This window comes from Colletotrichum aenigma (assembly GCF_013390185.1).
Source record: "Colletotrichum aenigma strain Cg56 chromosome Unknown KSG_Cg56_contig01, whole genome shotgun sequence".
Lineage (NCBI taxonomy): Eukaryota > Fungi > Ascomycota > Sordariomycetes > Glomerellales > Glomerellaceae > Colletotrichum > Colletotrichum aenigma.
The window spans coordinates 5,473,125-5,492,579 of record NW_023500907.1 but is presented as its reverse complement, the minus strand read 5'-3'; the positions used below and the strand labels follow the sequence as shown (position 1 = coordinate 5,492,579).

General features: G+C 53.9%; 7 protein-coding genes across 7 annotated transcripts; 2 read left to right on the top strand and 5 right to left on the bottom strand.

The window, feature by feature from the left end:
- Window positions 1-3,734: 3,734 nt before the first annotated feature.
- CGCA056_v001451 (uncharacterized protein) lies at window positions 3,735-5,262 on the bottom strand (the record flags this gene model as incomplete). Its single annotated transcript, XM_037316711.1, has 2 exons — window positions 3,735-4,719; window positions 4,769-5,262. 2 exons carry the CDS (start codon window positions 5,260-5,262, stop codon window positions 3,735-3,737), a joined length of 1,479 nt encoding a protein of 492 aa, XP_037185320.1.
- Window positions 5,263-8,345: 3,083 nt separating this feature from the next.
- Window positions 8,346-9,219, bottom strand: CGCA056_v001450 (uncharacterized protein; the record flags this gene model as incomplete). The annotated part of the gene is made up of 6 exons (XM_037316710.1): window positions 8,346-8,437; window positions 8,501-8,595; window positions 8,647-8,693; window positions 8,754-8,841; window positions 8,898-8,984; window positions 9,158-9,219. The coding sequence occupies 6 exons, from the start codon at window positions 9,217-9,219 to the stop codon at window positions 8,346-8,348; spliced, it is 471 nt and encodes a 156-aa protein (XP_037184896.1).
- A 703-nt stretch (window positions 9,220-9,922) lies between these two features.
- Window positions 9,923-10,935, top strand: tpi-1 (Triosephosphate isomerase; the record flags this gene model as incomplete). The annotated part of the gene is made up of 4 exons (XM_037316709.1): window positions 9,923-9,960; window positions 10,112-10,182; window positions 10,249-10,854; window positions 10,907-10,935. The coding sequence occupies 4 exons, from the start codon at window positions 9,923-9,925 to the stop codon at window positions 10,933-10,935; spliced, it is 744 nt and encodes a 247-aa protein (XP_037184370.1).
- A 356-nt stretch (window positions 10,936-11,291) lies between these two features.
- On the bottom strand, window positions 11,292-11,813 carry CGCA056_v001448 (54S ribosomal protein L51; the record flags this gene model as incomplete). Its single annotated transcript, XM_037316708.1, has 3 exons — window positions 11,292-11,583; window positions 11,639-11,721; window positions 11,775-11,813. The coding sequence occupies 3 exons, from the start codon at window positions 11,811-11,813 to the stop codon at window positions 11,292-11,294; spliced, it is 414 nt and encodes a 137-aa protein (XP_037184369.1).
- Window positions 11,814-12,216: 403 nt separating this feature from the next.
- CGCA056_v001447 (U1 small nuclear ribonucleoprotein 70 kDa-like protein) lies at window positions 12,217-13,773 on the top strand (the record flags this gene model as incomplete). The annotated part of the gene is made up of 4 exons (XM_037316707.1): window positions 12,217-12,478; window positions 12,537-12,664; window positions 12,720-12,825; window positions 13,058-13,773. The coding sequence occupies 4 exons, from the start codon at window positions 12,217-12,219 to the stop codon at window positions 13,771-13,773; spliced, it is 1,212 nt and encodes a 403-aa protein (XP_037184368.1).
- Window positions 13,774-14,570: 797 nt separating this feature from the next.
- CGCA056_v001446 (Ribosome assembly factor mrt4) lies at window positions 14,571-15,501 on the bottom strand (the record flags this gene model as incomplete). Its single annotated transcript, XM_037316706.1, has 3 exons — window positions 14,571-14,640; window positions 14,713-15,195; window positions 15,311-15,501. 3 exons carry the CDS (start codon window positions 15,499-15,501, stop codon window positions 14,571-14,573), a joined length of 744 nt encoding a protein of 247 aa, XP_037184367.1.
- A 795-nt stretch (window positions 15,502-16,296) lies between these two features.
- CUL4A (Cullin-4A) lies at window positions 16,297-18,788 on the bottom strand (the record flags this gene model as incomplete). Its single annotated transcript, XM_037316705.1, has 3 exons — window positions 16,297-16,354; window positions 16,404-18,316; window positions 18,372-18,788. The coding sequence occupies 3 exons, from the start codon at window positions 18,786-18,788 to the stop codon at window positions 16,297-16,299; spliced, it is 2,388 nt and encodes a 795-aa protein (XP_037184366.1).
- Window positions 18,789-19,455: the final 667 nt, after the last annotated feature.

The following is a 19,455-nucleotide window of genomic DNA, read 5'->3' as shown; positions in this document are numbered from 1 at the left end:
GCAAGTGCATCGGGCTCGTCATTAACAGCGCGCCGATCCTCGTAGGGTGAGGATCGCCGCCGCTGCTTACTACCTGGAGATATCGGACTATTCACGAGGGACTCGTGTGTCCACCATGAGATATACTTTATCGACCCCCTTTACGGACAAGCCACAAAGCCGGATGGACAGTGTTTACACAAGCCGCCAGGCTACGGATTTCCCAGGAGCATTGAAGCCATGGAACACACAGAAGGAGTACTCGCGAGCAAAGGATGATGCTCTGGTAAACGCCGAGCCGAGAATGGCGGAGAAAGAGAAAGACCGACATGATAGGAGAGGTCGTCTGATTTTTTGGTTTTGCTGCTGCACAGTTTTGTTCAAGGATCGCATTAGAAGAGACATCAAAGTCATGTAAGAGCTCGCAGCTCGACACAACAGAAATTGTACTTTTGAAGACAACCCTCGCTTTGAGGGTGAAGTCCGACGAACAGCGTCGAGCTCGGGAAGGATACATTAGCAAGGACACACATATTTAGGAGGATATCATGTACAGAGACTAGAATTGCTCAAACCTTTAGAGAAGAGGGAGATTCAGAGAGCTAAGAAAAATCAAGAACAGGGTGTCGAAAATCTACGTTCAGCCTTGTATCGTGATGTTCTCGCTCTTGACATGTCAGTCAGCCTTGGTAACAAGGTTATCGGCAATTAATAGTGGCACATGGGGTGCTATAGTCCGACTTACACATTGGCTTTCTTTAGTAAAACCTCACCCATGAGCATGGGACGATGTCGTGCAGCAACAGCGTGTGAAAGGGCTTGCTTGCCCAGTCCGAGCTCCCAGGCTGTCTCCTGTGTCGACCGCTGAGGTCTCTGCCTCCCCCTCCCCACGCTTCTGCTCTTCCCGTCTTCTTGCTGATCTCCTTCACAGGTGAGCATCTCTCTCCTGGCGGAGGTATCTGTACTTCCCTCCCCTCCCCTTCAGCCTGCAATCATGCCATCCCTACCAACACCACACCCTCGGACCAAATAGACATTTTTCCATAAAAAGGGGTATCAGGGGCACGCAGCATGTTAATCGGGCCAACGTTCAGCAACCGTCGCCGTTATTTACCTTTGATTGGGGCCCTCTCGTTTTCCCCATCCTACACGCCGCGCAACTTCCTCGTCTCATCGAGATGGGGCGGCTACTGGGGTTGATGATGATGGCCTTTACCGTTCGCCGCTCGTCGCTGTGAGTGTCGGCGCCGTCCGTCAAATGGGGGTAAAATGGGGAGACGGGAAGTCTGCGTCCAGCTGAAGGTGCACCCCCATTCAGCGCAGCCTTCCTACAGGCTCAATGAGAGAGGGTTGCTCTCAGTGAAGGTCATCTGCTTAGCGGATTACGCGGTTGGAGATGGCCACGGATCGGACGTCTTGTCGGTGAATCTACCTCAATGTCAACCGTCCCACATTCGGTTTCCCTCGTTAGCCGGGCCTCGAAGAAAGACATCTCGATGGCTTTTCCAACTATCAACCGCCATTTAGGAGTTTTAATCCCATACCCGGTAGCTAATCTGTTTTCCTTCTTTCTACAGATTGGGATCGCGCTGCTGCTACTTCTCTCTTCTGAAAGGGGGTTGGGGGGTCTACTGGCTATCTGTTCAGCGATCCATACGACCTATGCTTCGGATGACGGCCCCCATCTCGGCTTGTGAAGAGGAGATGAAGACGATTGGAGGCCGAGGTGACATGAGCAAAGAGGCACGCCACAATCACGCAGACACGAGATGATGAGAAAGCAGAAACAGAGGAAAAAATGGGATTTTGGGCAAGTCAGTGATATTCGAAACAGCAGCGTCGTGTTTGTTCAGCAGAGAGAAGAGAGGAAGCATGAGATGCCAACAATCAACGGGAGGGGGAGACGAGATCAGGCCAAACAGTCTAACGGAAGATGAGAATGCCTGAGCCATCTCGATGCTTTTGTGAGATGCGCTAGGTGGTGAGCGTATGCGGATGCCCGAAGATCAGAACAGACGGACGTTGAAGAACGGATGACTTTCTCTTCCCTCCCTGCCCCCCTCCCCAGAAAGAGGGGTAAGAAGGAAACGGTGTAGGAGGGGGACGGGGAGGCGACGACGGCAAGCGCGCGTGGAGGGGGACGGGTTTGGGTTGTGTCAAGAGTGTTGTGAAGCGACGATCACTCAGATTAGCTGATGATGACACTGGCTAATTCCCTTGTTGACATAAACATAGTCGTTGAGGTTGAATTTTGTTCATTTGGGTTTGCTGTAGTACGTTAGCTAGTTGGCCCTCCCCCCGACTGACCCGGATCATCGAGGTTGAGAAGGCCCGATGCATGTTGGCAGTCAAGTTTATTCGCTGGGACTGGCAATGTTTCTGTCCGTGCTTGCGTTGGATGCTGCCGCAGTCTGTGCCTGCACTAGTGGCCAAGTCTATTTGTTGCATTGTTCGTCATCACCGCTTAGCAATGAGCGAAGTAGGGCAGATTTGGCAGTTAAGCAAATGTCTTATCTGCCCAACTACGTCTGTGCCTGGCAGTAGCCTCGCAGATTCACTTTTTCAACCACTCTCTATTGCGGTATCGTCTTTCCTCCTTTGGGATCTAATGCGTGTGGGTTTGTTTCTTGGACCGCCTGTGCGCTGCGCAGTCAGCAAGTTGAGAGAACCCATCCCCTCTCAAGCTTCGATATCTGAAAAGGCGGCCATGGCGGCAGCGGGCAGGCATGCTTGGGAGGAGACTTGGCAGGCACGTGGGTGTGGACTGACTTGTGCACGACAGAGTGTAGCTCTGCAGCGGGACGTTGACGGGACTTTGGAGCTGCTTTGCAGTCACTCTTTGTTTAGTGAGCGGGACGGTTGCACGCCATCATGAAGCCACCTGCAAGGAGGGAAGGCTTGACGGCTTGGATCGACATGGATGAAATAAGGATGTGGGGGAAGATGGAGAGCTTTCGATTGCGGCGAAAGAACGGGGCCGTTAAATCGGGATGGCTCCAGTGGATAGTGCTAAAGGAAGCTTATCCGCAGGTGGTGGCTTCGATAGAAGCAAGTCATGAGTTGGTAACAAGGAGTGGGTGGACGGGGGGACGGGTTCAACGGCCCCTCGTCCTGGAAGCATGTTTGTCGGCAGCCATCGGGACTACCCACCGACACGCATCTTTCCCGGTCTCCTCTCTCTCTGTCCACTAACCGCGGGGCGGACGGCCCAACAGCGAAGAGCGAAAGGTTGATTCCCATTGGGGAGAAGACCGTCTGGGACCTGGGCCGGAGGTAGGATCAAGCTTTCCCAGAGTTCAGGCAATTTGAGATGTTTGGAGTGATTAGAGTTATCAAGAGTCAGACGTGGAAGAGATGGTAGGGCACAAGGACAGATTGGCAAAACCAACAGTGACTCTAAGTACTACAGTCTGTTGTATATTATTGGTCGTAGACGTCGTGACGAAGGTTCGGGTCTGGCTCCCGAAAAGCTAAAATTTATAAGAATGTACAAAAAAGGAAATGAGATGCAGGAACTGCCGCCTTCTTGCCATCCAGCGGAGGGTGTGGGTGCGTATGGGTGTATCATAAGCTGCAAGGTGTAGCCGCCGTATCCCGTCTCATGAAGAAAAGAAAAGAAAAGTCAACGCCGGCAGGACGGCGTTAGAAAGCCTCAAACCATGTTTGATGGGTCTCTCGTCCCGTCCGTCTGCTGCTGCAACACACGTCAACACCTTCGCTCTCTGGCACACCGAAAAGAAGCTTCGCTGCCGGGATCAGCCCCCAAAAGTGCCGACGGACGGGTTTTTGGCGTGGCCTTTCGTCGCCGTGGCGCCGGTAAGGTTTCTCGTAGACGCCGCAAAGCTCTGGCGGTCGTAGGAGCTGTAACGGCCGGCCTCGAGGTCATCAATGCTCTGCCGGTAGTTGCTATCCGAATCATCGAGGTTTTGGCTGTGACGATCCGAGTCGTGAGCATACTCGGTGCTCAAGCGGTGTACGCTGTGAGGCTCCGACGTACTCCTCGTGTGAAGGACTTTTGGTCTGCTGAAGTTGTGTATTGTTGGAGCCGGGGCTGTTGGGGTGACTTGGTTCAGCGCGCGGTCTCTCCTGTCCGCGGGACTGAGGCTGGCTTCATCCAGCTGAATTTTGATGGTGTATACGGAATTCTTCTTGACGGCCGGCAATGGCTTATTCAATGTCGCTTCGCTGAAGCGCTTGACCGTCGTGGTTGGCGTTGATGTTTGGGAACCCATGGGTATGGCGTCCTCCAGATCCGAGTCGAAGGATAGCTGGCTGCCCGCTTGGGAGCCCTTTGTTGCTTTGTCGGTAGGTAATGGTACGCTGGTAGGTTGTGACTTGCGAGACCTTGAGGCCAGCAATCTGGGAAGGTATCGGTTGAAGAACGGCTTGGTTGACGGGATGCTGGTGCAGATGATCCCAAGGAATAGCTCGAGTGATGACATGAGCCAGTTCATCCAGGCGTTCCAGGTAACATCCGGTTCCGTGGTCATGATCCACGTAAAGTAAGTGCGAGCTATGCCGGCGAAGCACGCCAGGAAACCGGCACCGAAAAGCAGGTTGACAATAACCATCTGCCTAGAAGAGAGTTTGTTCTTATAGACAATACGAACTAGAGTCAGTGGTAACAGGACCACGGCGAAGTCGGTCGCGGTATTGATGATGCTGGCAACGAGGAGGTGCGCTGCCTCGTTAATACAATTCTGAGGCTCAGCTGAGAGCGTCCAATATTGAGAAAGAGGCCTACAGAGAGTCAGTCTTGTTGGCTGTGGAAAATTCAAAGCCTACATACCGGCATTGCAGCATGGCCACCATCATAAACACAACGCAGTTGATGGAGATAAATACCCCCAGGCCGATGACCAGGAGACTGAACTTGCGAGAGGCTTCGTGGGCGATTCGGTACACTAATGCCAGCATCGACAGCTTCGTAAAACTTGTAGTCAAGTCGAAGAGGATCTGGCTAGCGAGTCCCATCTGCAAAGACCCCGTGAATTTGTCGATGGGCACATCCCATACGTGGCGTCCCCAGCCATATCGATCCATAGATATCATCCCTACGACAACGAACGCTGCTGCGGGAATGTAGGCGAGGATGACGAGCATGTCGTCCCAGCCGAATCCGTTCGTGATACATTTTCGCGTATATGTCCGGATGGCGATGATAACAGTAGCGATGGCGAGGAGGATGAGGGAGACGATCTGGTTGGCCGGGCCTCTGGTTTCGGGGTCATCGTAACGTGGTGGCGGCCAACTGAGTATTACTTCTGGCGGCGGGATCCTCATATCGTCGATGTCGTGAACATCGTGTGGGCAGCAGACAAGGGATCAACGATACCGAAAACGAAGCAAAGACGTGGAAAGGAGAGCGTCCTTATTCTTCCCCTCACTGCGGCAACTGTGGCCCGAAGACACGCGGGGACGAATGAGAGACGGGACGAGAGGGCTGGGCAAATTCAATGGGAAGGGCAAAAAACAGCCTTCAGCGTTGGTGACCGTGCCTAAGCTTAATCAACAGACGGACGCAGTGAGAAAGCATATCCACGGCTGTGACATCAACATGATGATGCGCGCTCTGGCCAATATATCTTTTCAACCCTGGACCGTTAGACCGCCCAACCCTGAAAATCGCTGCAGGGAATCGCAGAAAAACGTTGCCGTTTGGCGAGACATTCTCAAGACCGCACTGACGGCTTGAACTGGGGTTCTCATGAGGAACCGGTGGTGTTGTATCGTGTTGTCTCTCTCAGACCATTGGATATCCTTGGGGGCGGTGCTGTAAAGGGAGCAACGGATGCAACTCCGTGGATCCAGCGGCACCTTGGCCGGTTGCAAGTCTGTGTGAGAAAAGCTGGGTAGGCAAAGCAGACTTTGGCGCCTTGCTTCTTTGCGTAAGTCATAGTCTGTCACAGCGTCGCATGTCTTCTCAGCGCCGTTCATGGTGAGGGCGAGAACAGTGAGCCCCCAGCCCTACCGTTGATCTTGCGGCTAGGTCCGCTTGGCCTTAGAGGAGGCTCAACGCCCGACTAGCGTGTTGCGAGTCTGGAGGCCGAGCTAGGGTTGAACAACCGGGATGGAAATGCCGCTGACATGGCGTGAGCTGGACGCAGCTACCGGTAGACAGCTGCCAGAGCAGCTAGGCCTGCATGTGGACGGTGTCAAAACTTGATCCATGATGGCCAACATCATGCGCAATAGCCAAGATCGTGATAAGGAAGGCCAGGAAGAAAGGCGTTGGCATCGTGGTATTGTGGTTGAGCAACGACGTCTCCCGCCGAGTGAAAACAGGTTGCTCCCACCACAAACCGCCTGCAAGGCCCCTCATCCAGACCCTGTCGCAGTGGTGGTGGCACTGCAGATTGTGATGGTGGTCGTCGAAGCCAGGGGCGGTGTGGTGTGTTGCACCTAGACTTCAACGTGGAGGAGACATGTCTTTGCTGGTCGATGATCAAGAAACGTTTGTGCCTGGGGAGTAAGATTGGCCAGTCGTTTTCGAAGCCGTGCCGTCTTCAGGATTCTCCACCTTCACTGGCGCTCTTCCCGGAGAATTGTTTGAAGCTTGGCAGGACGCACGGGTTTTGGGTTCGTCGACGCGCATTGACGGCCGAGCGAGGGGATTGTCAAACCGAACGCGTCTGAGGATGCTGTGAACACGATAGGCCCATTCGATTTTTCGACCGTTTGGCTTCGACACCCTGGATAGCCGGCCAGCAAGTCCATGACCGGACCATTGCAGCCGTTGGTTTGTCGAAAAGTGCCCCGCGAAACGGCAGCCCTCGGGGCTGAGCCTGTCAGGTCGCGGTCCCTATCACATCGGATCTCGACTCTTCCATGAAGAAGTGGTGTTTGAATGTTACCTTATCTGACGAACGACAGAAACCAGGGTAGCCATGGTTGCAATGCTAAAGAAGTGCGCATACGGCCCTGCTTGGCAGCGGGTACTACAGGATGGCACATGGTGACGTGAAGTAGCGTATGTTGACGGAGGATTTGATAAGTCGTTGCAAGAATGTTGTCGAAGAGATGCGGTTGGCTTCACAGCGGGTGCCCATCCCCACTTCGCCTACTTCTCCTACCCCTTAGTCATCAACGGGACGACGCTTCCCGTCAGCCCCTGGAGTGCTTTGATGTTAGTGTTTCTTTCCTCTTAGGGAGTTCATTTCACGAGAAGGCGTTCGTCTGTCCAGGGAGCCACGAGAGTGAGTCAAGAAGGCGCAATCGCGTTGTGTGACCCTGGAACTAGGTAGTCGACACCCACTCTTCCGCGGCCAAGTCTCTAGCATGGGGTAGAGCAGGCCTCATCGATCTCGACCTTGTGGTTTGCCATCATGCCCAATTCTTTAGTGACCGCCTTGGCTAAGAGACTGTTTCTCGACTGTTTCCGAGTCCACCTCGACGAGAAGCCGTTTCAATCGACACCCCGCGAACTGGGGTTCTCCACCATTCGCGAATGAGTTCTGTTGCTCGCAGCTTGGACCCAATGTATCTGTCATTTTTGTCGACGACACTACGGAATAATCAACGTCTCCCGGGCGCCAACCTCCAACCTCCCTCGCCTATTCGAACTGTCAAAAAGCCATGAACGCCAAGAACCGAACCCGAATACTGGATACTGAGGATGCGATTGGGCCCAGAGACTGGACTGGGGTCAACGCCACCACGTGTGTCTGGCCTCCATCGGCTGCGCCCCCAGTTACTTAAGTGACCGGCCTAATCAGGACGACACACGACATGGGTTCACTCATATCGCCCTGTATGTTCGTATGCTGGGTTTGAAAGCTATGAAGGACCCATCTTCAGTGGGATGCCGGACATCTAGAACGCCTGTTCATCGTCTTGCCCCAGGTTGCCACAAACCGTGATGTCTCGGGCAGACTCTTGATGAATAGCTCCGATAAAGGTGGATGAAACGTGTATATCACGCTTGCTGCCCGTCTCATGACGACGCCATCACATTTCAAGTACAGTAGGCTAAGATGCTGCTCACTTACACTGGCGGCCTCATGGGTAGCCAAGCACTGTCATGCTCATCTATTGTGCAAGGCCACCATCCTGACATGGCTTTGACGTCGATTATTGAGGGGCATTCGGTTCTGATTGCCATCATGGACGTGTTGTTGCTTTCTAAGACTCAAAGACAGGAGTCGGACTTCTGCCGATGCTGGTAAGGGGTTGGTGGCTCCCGTCAAGTCTGAAAGTCATCTCTTCCTTCAGCAAACTCTGAGGTGCCTAATGCGGAGAACCAGCTGTTCGCTGGCCACCAAAACTTCCTGTAAACTGCCCTGTCCAGCGGTGTCAGTCAAACGAATGAAAAAACCAGGCCGGGTTACCAGCCAGCCTCGGAGGTGACGGGTTTCTAAATAGCTGGGTCACCATTTCTGGTCCTCGACCGACTGCTGGTCATTAGTGCCCCAGACAGGACTGAATTGTTCGAATGTGTAAGGCCAAAGCTCGCGAAATACTGCTCAACTCACAAATCAGATCCAACAACACATTGTTGACATTGTATAACGCGATAACACACAATGCGCTGGTCCGAGCTGAGACTTTTCAAGCAAGACGAAGAAAAATTCGAGCTGGAACAGCAAGAATGAAGTCGGGCACGGTCTCCAGCAGGGGCTGGATTTCAATGAAAGGCTTTCTTTTTTCTGGATCCATCGGCATGGATACGAAGCTGCGCAAGTCAGCCAGAGATCTGTGTCCCCGGAGCATGGGTCCTGGACAGGATGACAGTTAGGCGGGCGATCAGTTGTGGCTTTGCTTTTTTGGACTGTTACGGTGTGAATTTTATCCCAAACCGGGGAAAGAGAAAACCTGTCCAGGTCCGCAGTCCGCCTCAGATGTTTCTTTTGGAAAGCCGGTATGCTACAGCGCGGAATGAGTGTAGTGACAGGTAGACGAAGATCTGAGTGAATGCACACGAGCAGCAGAGCCATCGAGTGGGTATGACAGGCCCGGCGTTTCCTCTCTGGCTTCTCCGTAGTTGTCGCGGGTCCCAGATTTTCAACCTGTCGATGAGTTTTGTTTTGTTCGCTCGGCATTAGAGCAGCTGTCTCTTTGTATAGGTACACATAAAAGTGCTGGCGAATGGTTGCCGAGGTATGGTAATGCGAACTGCAGAGTAGCCGTGTATTCGGGAGAAACAGGATCATGCAGAACCAACCCGAGGTCTTTACCTCACTGAAATACGACAATGTCCGCGTTCTGGCGACTGTGCATGAGAAGCAAGACGTGTCTCCTCATCACGGAGTCTGACAACAACGATGCTGCGGATATCTGAAGCCTGACTCTGATGTTGATCGATTCCACGACGATGGCCAGGTCTCAAGGCGATCACTCAGACGAGTCACCCAGTGTCTCGATGGAAGACACGGACTAGCCAAACCTGACCATGCGCTCCCCGATGAGGTAGCTGTCGTTGACATGAGCAACAAGACTTCCGATTGGATTATTGGAACCGTAGCTTGGCGTCCAGGGTGAAGGGAAATGGACCGGACCGACTGGTCACGAAAAGTGTTGAGGGGCGCTGGTGTTGTTGGAGGACAGTCTCAGCCCACGGCGACCGGCCGCTCAGGTCACCCAGTGAGAAAGTGAGGTTGAGTGCGGGGCGGGTGCAGGCCCCGGGCCAGATCGGAGCCGCTGGAAGCCCCACCGGAACTGCTGATTCTGGTGCTGCAGGCGCTGCGAGGTGCCGTGACAGCGTGCCACTGAGGTGCCCCTCCGGTGTCCTGCACCTGCGAAAAAGCCCCCGCCCCTCCTTGCCCCTCCATCAAGCCCACCTCGCGCTGGAGCTGAGGTCTTTTTACTGTTACGACAAGCTACCTGCCAAAACCTGTCCTGCGTCATTTACACCTCCATCCGTGATCCGTCCTTTCTGAACTGTCCTTCAGACTCCCGAAGCTTCACCATTCTCCCTAGAATCATCAGATACCACCAATTGCCCAATATGGCTCGCAAGTTCTTCGTCGGCGGCAACTTCAAGATGTAAGTCTCTTCGTTGACGGGGTTCATCGGACATCCTGCAGCAACCCCCCATCCCAAGGGGGAGACGGCACATGGAGGGAGGGGGGATGGAAGCTTCGGTATCAGCCAGCACCGCAACATGGGCTAATACGTCATGCTTCGCGCTCGATAGGAACGGCTCTGTGTCGTCCATCAAGAAGATTGTCGAGAACCTGAACGGCGCCACCCTCGACCCCAACACTGGTACTTGCCCACTTGCTCCAATGCAGAGCACAGAAGAAGACATTGCAGCTAACAATAAGCCCGCAGAGGTCGTCGTCTCCCCTCCCGCCATCTACCTCTCGCTCACCCGTGAGCTCCTCCGCAAGGACATTGAGGTCGCCGCCCAGAACGTCTTCGACAAGCCCGACGGCGCCTTCACTGGCGAGATCTCCGTTGCCCAGCTCAAGGATAGCAACATCAACTGGGCCATCCTTGGCCACTCTGAGCGCCGTACCATCCTGAAGGAGTCTGACGAGGTTGTTGCCTCCAAGACCAAGTACGCCACCGAGAACGGCGTTGGTGCCATCTGGTGCTGTGGTGAGTCCCTCGAGGAGCGCGAGGCTGGCACCACCGTCGACGTCGTCAGCAAGCAGCTTGCTGCCCTCAACGCCGCCATCAAGGACTGGTCCAAGGTTGTCGTCGCCTACGAGCCCATCTGGGCCATTGGCACCGGCAAGGTTGCCACCACCGAGCAGGCCCAGGAGGTTCACGCCGCCATCCGCGCTTGGCTCGCCAAGAACGTCAGCGACAAGGTCGCCGAGGAGACCCGCATCCTGTACGGTGGCAGTGTCAACGAGAAGAACTGCAAGGACCTGGCCAAGGAGAAGGACATTGACGGTTTCCTGGTTGGCGGTGCCAGCTTGAAGCCTGGCTGTGAGTACTCCCTTCGCCAATGAAACTGACTCCCAGTACTGACAGGATACAGTCGTCGACATTGTCAACGCCAAGCAGTAAATCCCTAAATAGAACATACCTGATGATGATGAACGCTTGAACATGGCCGCATAATGGCTTGGGTAGCTCAGGACAAGAAGTAACGAAAAAACCAAACCTTTCGTAGTCCCTGAGGTAGTAGAGAAGAAAACAAAATTCAGTATACCCACACACGCGTCTGTAGTCATGCCTCATTTGTGAGCGTTGAGAAATCTGCATTTCGAGTGCTTTCAGGGGGCACTCGTTCCCCATCCCGTTCGGGTGATATTTTACAAGCAACAAACATGTCATGCTGCCTTTTCCTCCTATGCACGCCTGGCCCCGATCATAGTTTTACATGCTTTCCAAAGAGATGTCGTAAATGTTTTCGTAGGTATTTATACAGCCATGCCGTTGCCATGGTACGGTGACCATATACCTCTAACACTGGCGTTGATACTGGTGACAGGCTTGCTCGTCCTCTTGAGCTTCTCTCCGCTGGCGTCACGCAGCAGTTCGGCCTTCTTCAAGATCTCCAAGGGCTCCATGTTTCGCACACAAACGGCCTTCTCGCGGCCGTTGATGTAGTGGCCGACAATCATAGGGTGCTTCGCGGGACGGGGCGACACGGTGAACTCGATCTGGGGGTGGGCCTTGGCGAATTTGGGTAGCTGAGACTTGATAAATCCGCTGGAAGAGAGTATCAGTATGCATATAAGACGTCCAGAGCCTAGAGATTGCCTACTTCATGCCCTTGGAGCTACCAGCCCAGTCGCAGTAGTGGAAGTCCAACTTCTTGCATTGGAGGATGAATGAGCCAAGGCCATTCTGCCGAGTTGTCAGTCATTCCAGCAGATCGCTAACAGGCGGAAAGTCCATACCTGGCCCTTGGATACCGTCTTCAATGCCTGGATCGTCATGGTATCCTGTCTGGCATACAGAATCCAATTGCGTGGTCGAGTCGTCGCAAAGAACCTCGTCCGTCTACCACGGGCGGGAAATTTCTTAGCGCAAAAACGCAGATGATCCGAGCCAGACAGCTGGACCGGAGCTGCAGTACGTACCGCATCTTCCGGACCCATCTTGTATTGTTTGAACAGCTACCATTGGCTGGCACAACTGGGGTGGTCTGGACAGAGCCAAGCTGCACCACAAACTTATGCGTTCTCGTGTCAATTTCAAGTACGGACGCGACGCTCATCCTTCAACCCCATTCCCACCACGTCCCATTACGACATCCCTAGCTGCACGCCATCGCGCGCATCTCAGTGGAGCTAGAGGATATCTTCGATCTTGGGATACTGACGGAAAGGGTCTTTCGCGATGACCGACAAGCTTCCTCCCAACCTCTTGGCGCTATTCGCGCCGCGCCCGCCCCTGCGATGGGTGCCGCCTCCCGACCATGCGCCCGAAAAGCGCAAGACCCTGCCCGTCTCTGGTGTCGCCGAGTTCCTGCCCGCACTTCAAGCCTACAAGGAGACCGACGAATACAAACCGACAGAGAGCTGGTTGCAGATGCGCGACCGCAAGAAGCTTGAGAAGCAAGCTGCAGTCGAGAAGCTCAAGACGGAAGGGCCGAAGAATTGTCAGTACTCTACATATTGCTTTTGTAGGAGAAATATGCTAATGTTACTGTTGTACAGTCAAACCCCACGAGGACTCCAACATTCGCGGCGATGCTTTCAAGACTTTGATTGTTGCGCGACTCTCTTACGAGGCCAACGAGCAGGATCTCGAGAGGGAGTTTGGCCGTTTCGGCCCCATTGAGCGCGTACGATCTTCTGTTCCCCATCATAGATGGCCTTATCAAGCTGACAATCAGATAGATCCGTATCATCACTGACACTCATGCTCATGAGAAACCCAGAAAGAAGAAGAAGCCCCATCGTGGCTACGCTTTCGTTGTTTTTGAACGAGAGAAAGATATGAGAGGTAATGACGCCGAACCCCCTTGACGATGCTCGGCCTATCCGACATTCATCTCCCTCCCGGCTTGTGGCCCTCAGGCTTGCCCTTGCCCAGCTTTACACACCGAGATCCGTGGTCCTCAAGCTTGCCCGTCTCACAATCTTGTTTTTATTTCTTCTCATTCCACTCCATGACGCAAAGGTATGATATTGGTAAGGGTTTACTGACACAAGCGCCTTGGCGCACTGGTGAGTAGCTGCTTTAGATGCCTGCGATGGTATTCGAATCAAGGACCGGCGTATCAAGGTAGACGTCGAACGTGGGCGCACCGTCAAGGGCTGGGTACCTCGCCGACTCGGTGGCGGCCTCGGAGGCCGAGGATACACCAAAGCCCTGCCGGCTAGGCCCATGGGCGGACCTGGTGGTGGTTTCGGCGGGGGCGGCGGTTTCCGAGGAGGCTTCCGTGGCGGCTTCGAGGGAGGACGCGGTCGCGGCGGAGGCTTTAGAGGAGGCTTTGGCGGCCGTGGAGGATTCCGTGGCGGTGGCGACTTCAACCGTGGTGGTGACCGAGGTGGTCCTAACGGATACGGCGCTCCTAGGGATGCTCCTTCAGGACCCGGACGCAGCTTCGGAGGAGGCGACCGCGGCTTTTCCGGCGGTGGGTATGACCGTGGAAGCGGCCGCTCACATGACGACAGATCAGGTGGCCGCCATGGCGATCGTTACGGAGATCGCGACAGAGACCGCGGCGACCGTGACGGAGGCCGCAGGACAGGAAGCAACATGGAACCGATCAGACCCAGAGGAGAAGGTGGGTATCGTGGTGACCGAGGCGACAGAGACCGCGACCGAGACCGGGACCGTGACAGCCACAGGGACAGAGACTATGACCGACCCCGCGACGACGACAACAGGAAACGAGGCTACGACGGCGGCGGCTATGAGGATCCTAGAAAGCTACGTCGCTACTGACGAGACACGTCGTGTCTTGCGGTGGGTGACTACCCGCGCGTCTGATCTTTCAGTCTCTTTCCTTCTTCCCTTTCTTCATCGAGGGTAAGCAGGTGTCAAGCACAAACAAGTCTTCTCCATCTCCGGGTCAAAAAGGTCGCAACCAGGCGCATACAGTGCGGCCGGATTCAGGCGCTTCAGTTTCATCCTACAGGCTACCGAGTCATTCGTTCGCATCAAATTTGCTGCAGCATGCCGTCGAAGGTAATCATCTCTGCATGTACTCTACTACCAGCCGCTTCGAGCTCGAGTTAGCAACATTACTCCGAAAACGATTGGTCGACGCTGCAGGTAAGGTCAGAGATAAGGGACTCCGTGCCTAGTGACCTGGAGATTAGCGTGGAAGACATCAAATGGTTCATAAAAAAAGGATAGGTGTAGTTCCCGCATGTACCGCGTTATAATTACTTGTACGAATAGGTGAGGACCTCTCGTTTTCCAAGACAGACAGATCGTACGTAGCATTCTTCTGGCTCGTTTTGAGTACGTTCTATCCTCATAGAAAGAAAAGCGTACGAGAAAGTACTTCCTCAACTAGGAGGACATGTGAAAATGTGTGAAAGATGCCCGACGCATGACCGAAAAAAAAATGTAATCTCTAATGAACCGCCCGAACGCCGCAGTGTTGTTTTTGTTGTCCACCCCTCGCAATCCATGATGGTATCAGCCTACATGAAGAAGCAATCATCAAGTCTAGAAGCTTTTATACGTTTTGGTCATCCATTCCCAACCCTGGCCTTCCCGCCGTCAAAGGCGCTTTAGTCGCTGTCGGCCTCCATGGCGTTGGGGTTGACTTCTGTCACCTCGCCTGACGCCGCGCTCCAGTACCTGTTCGCGAAGTTAGCACAAACGAATATTCTTCCAGAAAATAATAGTTGAGTTGAAAGGGACAAGACGTACGCCATGACCTGGACCTTGAACTCGCTCAGACAGATGCTGAACAGCTTCAACAGCCTCGTCTGCCTGCTGTCCAGGGTGTCGCCCTCCTTGCACACGGTGTAGCCCTCGCCAGAGGAGCCGTCGGCGTCGCCGAGGCAGACGCGGCCCTTGATCATGCGGGTGGGCATGCCGAGGCGGCGCAGCTCGGGCTCGATGCTGTGCTCCATGGGCACGTCGTGCTCGGCGGGGACCTCGCCGCCGGTGGCGTAGACGACGCCCGGGGGAATGACGAAGTCGCGGGTGGCGACGGTGCCGGCGCGGGCAAAGTCAACGGGGGAGACGCCCTCAAAGTACTCGAGGACGGCCTTGGGGTCGCGGTTGGTGAAGAGGAGGCCGACGGTGCCGGAGAGGAAGGGGGTGAGGCGGTCGATGCCGTCCGCGACGGCGGAGGAGGGGTCTTGGCCGAGGGCCTTAGCCATGAGTTTTGTCTTGCCGAAGAAGAGTCTGGTTGTCTGGGGTCAGTCTGGAGGTTCCAATTGTACGAGGAAACGTCTCTGCTATGCGAGACGGGCGCAGCGCATTGGGTATCTGAGGAGAGAGGTAGGGAAAGGCGACGAACCTGCAGTCGGTAAGCTCGTGGCGGACCTGCTTGAGGTAGTTGTTGCGCATGTTGTCGACGGCGAAGACGAAGCAGTGCTGGTACTCGGGGACGGTTTCGCGGATGTTGGCAAAGAGCTTGTCCTTTTGCTCGCGCGTCTTCTTGCTGACCTGGGTCAGGTTCACGATTCTGTTGCGCTTCGACTTAGGCATCTTGGCGTTTGTTTCTCTCCGGATTGATTTTCAAAAGTCGGCTTGGTGGATTATGTCCGTCGATTCGAAGATACAAATTGGTTGCGTAGGTGTGAACCTCGAAAGGGAAACGGGTCGGGGCTGGGAACAAGAAGTACCTGACGACCTTTTTTTCTCGAGATTCCGACTGGGAAAGATTTCGCGCCGACCGCCTTTGGCACAAATTTCTGGAAATTTTGGCTAGGCGCAGAGGGACCACCGCAACTTTTTTTTTGGAACCCCGCAATGCGCTAGGTCCAATGATTTTTCCGCAGGGACCGGTATGGGGTCTGTGGGTCTTCACCGAACGCTCACCGAGTCCCGGCTGTCGCTTTGTGGGTCAGTTGACATGAAAGACAACGACTTTGGAGAAAAAGAGTAAGGAAAAGTCTGCAAGGGGACTCGAAACTATGGGCTCTAGCGCTGGATAAGCATGATCTCTGTGTTTCAGGTGGTATAACTGCTGTACCATTACTGGGCATATTCACTGCCATTTATTCCAGGCGCTGTTGCTCAGGCTTGATACTAACCCCCTTTTATACCAATTCATCGCCGCCGTATCTGCCTCACTTCCCACAATGTGAGAAGACTGCCATACCTTTATCTTGCCAAGGAGTAGCCCAGTAAATTATCGACTAACGCCTCGTGAAAGTCACTCATATCGTGATATTCATATACAGTGGCTCTAAAAGCCATGCAATCTACGTGTCTTCCTCCGACGTGCCCGCGCCTTGAGTGTCTACGTCTAGTATACAACAGGCCTTTCCATCACGCTGTCTACGCCAGGTACGTATAAGTGTTACCCTCGCGCTCCAGGTAGTCTTTGTCGATAAGGCTACAATAGTTAGCAAGCATAAAAGGCGCGGAAAAAGGATCCCACTCACTTCTCAATCTCCTTCTTGATCTGCGCCGCGTCAACGGCACCGCGGTTCTTGGTCATGTTGATGACTTCGGCTACCAACTCACCATGGCTCATCGTCTTCCGGCTCTTCATAATTCTGACGATGGCAGCCTGAGTCTCAAACCGTCTGTCTTGTGCAATACGCTCGTGCGTCGCCTTGTTCTCTTCCTTGGTCTCCTTGAGCTGGATCTGATTGATCTTGACTCGGATCTTGGGGTGTGAAAATACCTTGTTGATGGTGAAGGTGTCGGTCGGGTTGATGTCCTTGCCCTTGGGATGTTTGGCTAGCACGCGGACCTGGCCACAGGCAAGAGATTGTAGTGTTCGCGCTAGCTCGTCCCCTTGAAGGTTTGTGGAGCGCGCGATTTGCTCATATGCGAGGAAGCCATCCAGTCCAACCTCATTGAACAGAACGAGAACAATGGCTTGGTATGCACTGACGAGCAACTCCTTGGTACCCTTAGGGAACTTCGCCTTGACGCTGCAGTGCGCCAATGCATGCTTCCAGTGGAGAAGCCTGCCAGTATGCTTGTTCTTGTAGTATTGATCGAAACGCTCGATCTGCTTGGCAACATCGTCGGGCAGATTAACCCTTACGTCGGGGTACGTTGGCCAAGCAGCCGCGGACAGAATCATGACGGACAGGTCTATTGGAGCCTTGCCCGCGCCAGTGCCTTCTGACCACTGCTTGTATGTCTCCATTTCCTCCTTGGCCACCTCGACATCCTTGAACATTTGCTCCAAATTATGTGTGAAGTTGGTACCGCACTCTTCCCTCAGTTTCCTGAGCATGTTTCTCTCGGCATCCTGACTGGCACTCCTGCCCATGAGCAGGCGACGGGCCAGATCCTTCTTGTAGAACGCTTCGAAGGCATCTTTGCCTTCAATAAATCGAAACAGCTCTAAGGCTTGGTCCAGTTGTCGATCAAGCTCCGCATCTTCGTCTCCAGTGCTGGCTTGGCCACTCTGTTCTGCCGCAGCGCGGTCCTTGTTATCTGACAACAACGCCTTGGGCAGTGCCTTCAGACCGCCACGAAGCAGCATGTCGATATACTTCGCAATCATTTCTCCAACCTTGGACGTTCCTGATGTCCACGTCTTTTCGATTGTGCGGTCGTTCATGAATTCGCCAAAGGCATTCTTGAGCTCATTCAGGAAGTCTGAGTCGCCTCCATAGGAATCCCGAATGATCAGGCTGAGCGACCTCTTCAGCTCAAGCAACCTCCGTACCATCTCGTCGCCATGTTCCTTGTCGGCCACAATGGCAGCTCCAGTCTTCTTGATATACGCGCTCCATGGGGCCCTCAGCTTCTTCTGAATACCCGATAGTCTCAATAGCTCATAGAGCGCCTTCATAGACTCGACCTCGTTTTCGGCCAATAATTTCGAGAGACTCTCGTTGTTCAATAGCTTATCGGAGTAGTTGTTGACTAGAATACCGTGAGCGGCACCGAGTAGTTGTTTCTTTGTGCTGGAATCGAGATTGTACTCATTGCATCTGTAGTCTTCCCTCTTTAGGAGTCTTTCACATGCAAGGATGTACTCTTTCAGACTCGATGAGCTTCGTTCCTCCGCAAAGTCTTGGAAATATTCGGCTGAGCTGTCTATGAAGCGGGGTTCGAATAGCTTCGTGTAGATATTGAAGACGTGGAGCATCATGACGGATTCTTTCAGTAGGGCAGCGTCAAACCGTTCGTCACCAGTCCGGTCGTAAGAAATCAAGTCGTACATGCCCCGTAGCGCCCGCCCACCTGGTGATGGGCCGTCGGCATCTTCTCGCGACGGGAACGTCATCCTTCTAAACTGAGTAATTGTCATGTCGTTAATTGAAGTGAGGTTCTTGTTTTTCAAGACGAATGTGCGGTCAAGCCAGCTGAATGTAGATCGTATCGTCATCTAGAGGCAGCCGATGTTAGTGTTGAGTCAAGTAACCAGAGGCGGGCTAACTCACAATTTGGCCGTTCCACACTCGCCAATGCTTGAGAACGCTCCGCAGCATTTCGACGTTGGTGTTTCCACCATGAGCCTTGATAGATCGCAGCACAGTGCCAGTGAGATGCTCCTCGCATTTCCTGCGTAGTGTTTCGTAGAGCTGCAAATCATTGCTGTTACCGCGCCTACAGATGTCCTCGACCGCTCGATACAGCCTCTCCAAAGGCAACTGCGGCTTGCGCCCGTTGAAAATGTCTTGCAGAGCATCGAGTAGTTCCTGCTCTGCCCTTTTGTAGTATTGCTCCAACTGCTCGTTCTTTGCCGTCGGCCTCAGGTTCTTGATGACCAGCTTCTTCGCGCCCGTGTACGGCTTGTACGAGTTGGATTGGGTGAGGTCAATGACCTCGGGGAGCTTGCCCTTCATCTTGGTCGACATGTTGGAGTTGGGAGAATCTTCGGCACCAAACTTGAAGCGCTTCGGGCTGGGCCTGTTTGACGACAGCTGCTGATGCGGGGCGACAGAGCCAGAGCGCGAAACGTCCGAGTCCACGCGGGGTCGTCGGCGCTGTGGGCTATTCGTATCCGCGATTGATCCTGATCCGCCTGTCCTTCCCGTCGCCCGTGATGGCAAAGCTCCCTCGACTGCTGGGGGTGAATTCGACGGCATGGACCGTATGGTCCTGCAACAACTTCTGTCTAAGCTGTTGCAGACCTAGTTGCTTTTTGAGGATCGAGGATGTTTGGGTAGAGAGGGTGACCGAGTGTCCGGAATGTCTTGTCTTGCTATCGTCGGGCTTGCGGAAGCGTACGTCGTCGTGTGGTGGCGGTTTTATCGGTTCTGGTGTGGTTGGAAAGTGCGAGGATAGACGTCGTGGTCGTTGTCGCGGGAATCTAGACGCGGAGTTAAACGCGGAGCTAGGTATGCGTCCTAGCTACCATTATCAAATCACCATGCCGTCGTTCGCATCATCCATTTAAGAGACCCGGGTACGTCTCTTATCGTGCTGGCCGGGGATTAGATAAGAGTAGGCCCAGTTGCTCCACACCTACCCGGACCGCTTAATTTGATATCACTGTTAAATGCATCACCCCGCTTCGTCCAG